General features: G+C 42.9%; 1 protein-coding gene across 1 annotated transcript; it reads left to right on the forward strand.

Annotated features, from left to right (window-relative positions):
- Positions 1–5,088: 5,088 nt before the first annotated feature.
- Positions 5,089–5,521, forward strand: F5J12DRAFT_973773 (uncharacterized protein; the record flags this gene model as incomplete). The annotated part of the gene is made up of 2 exons (XM_051750133.1): positions 5,089–5,298; positions 5,354–5,521. Coding segments are annotated over 2 exons (378 nt in total), but the record flags the coding sequence as incomplete, so codon positions are not given.
- Between the last annotated feature and the right edge of the window lie 479 nt (positions 5,522–6,000).

Consider the following 6,000-nt stretch of genomic DNA (forward strand, 5'->3'; position numbering starts at 1 on the left):
GTGCAGTGAGGAAGCATGTTGCGAGTTCACCATGGCAATTGGTGAAGACTCTCCTGACCACATTGTCTGTATTGATGAAAGCACTGTGAATGTACTTACGATGTTTTGCCTGAATGGATGGAGCCATTCTAGTATGCAGGCACACAAGCGTTGCAACTTCATTCGTGGGACACAGTATGTATTCTCCATATGATGTTGCCTTCTTTACATAACACTCTTTCCAACAGATATTCCATCCTTCTGGCTCTGATGACAAGTGGGATAATTTACAGCCATATCAAAGTAGGCACGTACAATGGCGATCACTTTCTCAACTATCTTCATGGACTCCTTGACATCATGAATCCATATCTGGCCCCTCATAGTGTACTTGTGATGGATAATTGCAGAATCCATCATGTTGATGGTGTAGAAGAACTCTGCTGGGAATGGTATGTTTTTTTTTTCTTTTTTTTTTTTTCAGTACACATACTCAAGTAACTATTACAGTGGTGTCAAACTTGTTTATCTACCTCCATATTCCCCTGATTTGAACCCAATTGAAGAGTGTTTCTCATACTTGAAGGCCTACATTTGCCACCATGGCAATCAGTTCCATGCTATCATTGAATCTGGAGACAAAACACTTCCATATTTGTTTCTCTATGGCGCACTTGATACAGTCACTCCAGAAGCTGCACGTGGGTGGTTCCATAATGCAGGATATTTGTAGCTTTGTAGCTTGTGTCTGTATGCAACATGTATGTTGGTTGTCACACTGATGCATACCCAAAATTTGTGCAATGTATGCTTGCTATAACAATTACTGTGAAGGACATGATGTATGTAGGGAGTATCTACTCTACCCTTGTGTGTTTTTTGCATTCCACCTGCCAAACAGCTTGTGCAACCTCAGACAGTAAAAAGTGTGAATTCCCAAGGCTCATACCAAAGTCCTTCATGAGCTGTTCCTCACTCAGGCTTCTAAGTTTGTCAATGTTGTAAAAGTCCATCACTTCGAATTGTGGAATATAAACAGATAGTTTGTGCTTCGGAAAACTTGCATCGAGCTTGGTGAGGAAGTCGACGATCATTGGATATGTTGGCCAGGTGTCATGGTTGAGCTCACTGGGAGACAGCTCACCTTGCTTCTCACCCACGGTAGGTGTCACTGGAGTTGCTGGAGCCTGATACACTGGAGGCACCATCCACAGAGGCATCATTGGGGGCATGGGGGGCATGGGGGGCCATCCATACATCGACATATAGGGACTGTTGAGGGGCATTTGTGTGGCTGATGTCGACGAGGTCTTGTCACTTTGTGGAGCATGGAATTCTGAAAATAGATCGCCTTTTGGTGGGGTCTTCAGCATGACTCCATGCATCTCATGTCCCTGTCACTGTCAGTAAATTGATCAATGTAGCCACTAACAATGAAACTTACAAGTGCAAGTGCCCACCCTCAACACTGGTTGAATGTCAGGTTTACATGTTGGCCAGCACGGTTGATCTTGCAGTATTTGGAGGGACCACAATGCTGACACAACTTCAGTGACTTCTCCAGCTCCATGAGGGATTTGTTTTCCTTTTCAATTGCAGCGCTGTCTTCATCATCTGCACTGGATCTGTCATTGTCAAGATCGAGAAGGGGAGGATTTTTGCCTTTTCCTGGTGGCTTCTTCTTGCCATGCATTGCATGTAGGGTAGACATATACTAGTTTTGACAATGAATAAGTATCATACTAACCACAAAACAATTTGAAATGCACCTGTTCACTAACAAGAATCTTGACTGAGACATCCGAGTCTTTCTTCTTCTTCCATGCAGAATTTACCTCCTCTAAGCATCCATCCCAGTCAGCCGGCGTTGCAAGATTGATGGCATCATCCTTCTGAGCAGAAGTTGAGAGCTTGTACGAGAGCGTAGGTTTGCATGCAAAATTCTGACACCCAATAGTGCTGTAGATTTCATCCAGGACCTCTGAAAATGGAGTCCATTGTGAGAAAACAAGGCACTTGGATCCCTCATTTGCCACTTGAGGCACCAGTAAAATGACATCTAATAAATCAGGGTAGTAAGGGGCGACAAGTACATTGCAAGATGAAATAACATACTTTTGTCAAGTTCTGGGGAGTTTTCCTTGCAAGATACTCGCTTGATGCTGAGCCAGATGGATTTTCACTTGAGTGTGTCAACAGGAGAGTGTGCCGAAGTGCCATCAGTGTCATCAGGTGTGATACCAAGGCCATCCTTGTCAAGGTCAGGAGTTTCTGAATGAGGTGCCATGTCCTGGGAACAGATGGAGCTAGTGTCAGGAACTTGATTGATGGGCAAACTGCTTTGGGAGCCAGTTTTTCGCAGCCTGCGAGCACTCACAGACTTTTTGTTACCCATGAGGAAGACATGTTGTGTGTGGTGCATGTCTGGGATGAGGCTCATTAGTCAGCACGCACAACTTACACACAAAGATAAGACAGGCATGGACAACTACCTCAACAAGTGCGAAACAAAGTGCATTTCTGTATGATACTGTTCCCTAGGTATTTTGAAGGGCTTTATGGATCTGAAACTTTTGTAAAAAAATATGCAATGTGGAGTGAGCAATTTTTGTTACATGATTGGCACCATTTGGAGTGTAGATTGCTCTCTGTTGGTACAAAACAATGGAAAAACCACTGGATTTTCACCATGGTTCCCTCACCACCAGTGTATAGATCATGGCTAGAGGCATTTACAGCCATAGAAATGTGTAAATCACTTGCAATTGTTGTTATATGCTCAGAATGACCAAGTATTTTTTCCTGTCCAAAATAGCAGCTATTTCATCATGATTTCTACATCATCCCCTAGAGCTGATAATGCTGATTCAGAATATCAAATTTTCTTTCAGATCCATCAAGAATTGAGTGAAATATTTGAGATATATATTTTATCTAGGATACCTATGAGTTTTGTTGTGTTTGGCCAGTGCCCTTGGTACTGCAAACTGCTGTAATACTTCCCTGTCCAGAAACACTGTCCATCTGTCATCCCATCTTTGGATCTAGTGATGTCTCTGCTGAGATCTGACATGCATTGCCACCCCCTAATGTGATATCAGTATGCTTACTCAGATTTTGACATTCTTTGACTCATACGGTGATATTTTGACTATCCTCGACTTGTTTGTTGTCAATACTTACCAATCTTCTATGCTTGCTTACTTTTCATTTCCCACTTACTCATCATGATTACTAATTGCTTACAGTCCTTACTCATTACTTACCAAGTGTTTATGCCTCATTTGTCATAGGCTGTGCCCCCCCATAGTATATAAACCCCCTGTACTTAACTACAAAAAAACAATCAAGAAGTCAGTCAGTTCAGCTCATTTCAGTCCTAACTTGTCATTGACAGTTGAGGCTCCATGAATGGGTCTATCTGTCATCATTCATATCCTTGGTAGTTGAGGCTCATTTGGAAGGGTCTATCTACCACCATCCATTGTCAGCATTGTCATCTGTGCTTAGTCAGCACATTTTTGCTTAGTCATCCCTCTCCTCCTGTGTAACTTGATGCTGACTTATGCCAGGAGTCCTTTTGGCTGAATACCTTTGCCCTATTCAGCACCCCCAATCAAGTCTTCATTCATTCACCTACTCCTGTGTAACTCATCATTGACTTGCACCAGGAGCACTCTATATTGAAGGTCATTACTGTAGCTAGCATCCTTCTCACAGTCATCCCTCATTCATCTACTCCTGCATAACTTGTCAACAACTTGCACTAGGAGCACCTGCCACTGAAATTCCCCACATTAGATTTTTCTGCCCTCCAAGTACTGCAGAGGCAAACCACCACTTGCTCTTATTTGTCTTCGGTGTTGGATTTGGTTGGTTTCTACCAGCTTTCCACACTTTGACTCACACTGGGACAGAGGTAGCATTTGATGGAGCAGTCTCAGCAGGCATGGAGTCTGGATACTGGTCTACCATGGTGCAAGAAATTGGGACATGTGCAGATGTGGCTACTTGAGCAGTAGATGAAGGTAGGGTGGGTCTTGAAGTCAGAGATGACTTGAGCTAAGGGATGGAAATGGTTAAGAGAGTGGGGTTCAGTGCAGGATGACCATAGGATGGGTTGTGCAATTCCAAAGGCTGTGGAGGAAATTGCACAGCATTGGGAGGGAATAGCTCATCAGATGGATTCTGGAAATTATATAAGTTGAACCCTGGAGTCAGACATGCAGAATCACCTCCTGCAGGGCTGAAGGTGATGGGAGGAAAGGTGAAAATGTATTGGTCCATGCTATAGATAGAGCATTGAGGCACAAAGTCTATAGTATTGTTGCATGTCTCCAAATCCTGGAAAAAAAATAAACATTTGACAGCATGATATTGAGTGGATGACATTGGTGTACTCTGTCATTAGGATGATCAGGTACAATATCTACAACTCAATATAAGACCATGTGGACCTGTGGGGGCATCAGCATGATACAATAATATACTAGTTGTGATGTGAGTAATGGGCTATTGATAACACTTACCATGGATGAAGCCAATATCCTGCTGTCAACTTGCCAAAGTTGAGTGGGCACTAGTATGGCTGCCATCATATCATAATATCTGCATTAATGGGAACCATCTAATCAGCATTTTGTTTTCTTTATGATACTATGAATGCAATTACTGCACAGCTTGGGGAAATTTGGATAGACAGGTTTTGATGATCACATGGAAGTCCATACAATAGAACTCTGGATAATAAGGCCATTAATTCACCTATGCTAGAAAAGATTTCAGTACCTACAGAACTGCAGACTTGTATGAACAAGTGTTTGACTTGCTCACATCCTTATTGACTGAACTACACTTTTTCGAAGTCAAATTAGATGACCATGCACCTATATCCCCATTGTCTCAGCGTGATGGTGGAAGCTTACACAGCCTGGTCCTTGATCTGGAAGGGCTTGAGTGGAGGGGGATTTTTTGATTCAGATGAGCAATATACCCAGGAAGAACAGCAGAGGAGTAATGGCATGGACACCAGACTACTCAGTGTACTGGTGTTAGACATCTTCTGTAAGTCAATCCAACTGTAGTACAGGTGTGGATACTCACAGCATAGTAGGTGCTGAGAAGATATCTATAACTGTAGGGCCTACTGATCATTACCTAACTCCAGCTCTTGCATGCCACAGTCTAATCCTGTGCTCTCCCATTACCCCCAAGGTTGCCATTACAGTGCAAGCTCTTGACCTGTACCACACTGTTCATCAACATTGCCCCCATCTTTCCATCCAGGGATATGTCAAATTGCTCTGTGACATACATAGGGTTTGTGATTAATATATATTCCAAGATACCTGAATGCTAACCCTTGATCATCCAGGTCCCATTTCACAATCACTGCTCACATCAATTTTCCATCACACTTGACATTTACTTGCAAATTTTAGCACTTGTCTTGAACCTTGTGCACCAGGCACTGCAGTGTGATCAACCAGACTGGCAGCTCAAGCACAGCTGTTCTTCTTGTACTTACAAATTGCAGGACAAGCTGGCAATGTGATTCAAGATGCTATTTGCTCAGGATGGGAATGTCTCTCTCAAGAGAGTGGTGACCAGGGTACTGGACAGCAACCTCAATGATGCTGCCCCTCTTACTGCTTCTCATCCTATGCTGGAGGGTATGTTTCATCATGAACAATACCTGACCCATGATTTTGTCAAGAAATTTGCATCCAAGTGGCAGACAGTGTCGAGAATGCATTCCAGAATTACAGTAGCCTCTTGGAGTTTTGCCCAGAGGGCTCGGAATTTCTCCCCAACCCTCAGAATTAAATTCCAATGTCACTACACTTACTAATTACTGTACTATAAATTTTCCACACCATTGTTTTCCACCTCAGTGACTACTTCATACACTGAGGTGAGTATAGCTAGATTCCTGCTTGTTTACATGGTACCAACATAGTGTAGAAACTCATACCTTCATTAGGTACTAATATAGTGACTACTTCATACACTGAGAAACTC

The sequence above is a fragment of the Pisolithus orientalis genome (assembly GCF_024613125.1).
Source record: "Pisolithus orientalis strain OTSU chromosome Unknown F5J12scaffold_95, whole genome shotgun sequence".
Taxonomy (NCBI): Eukaryota; Fungi; Basidiomycota; class Agaricomycetes; order Boletales; family Pisolithaceae; genus Pisolithus; species Pisolithus orientalis.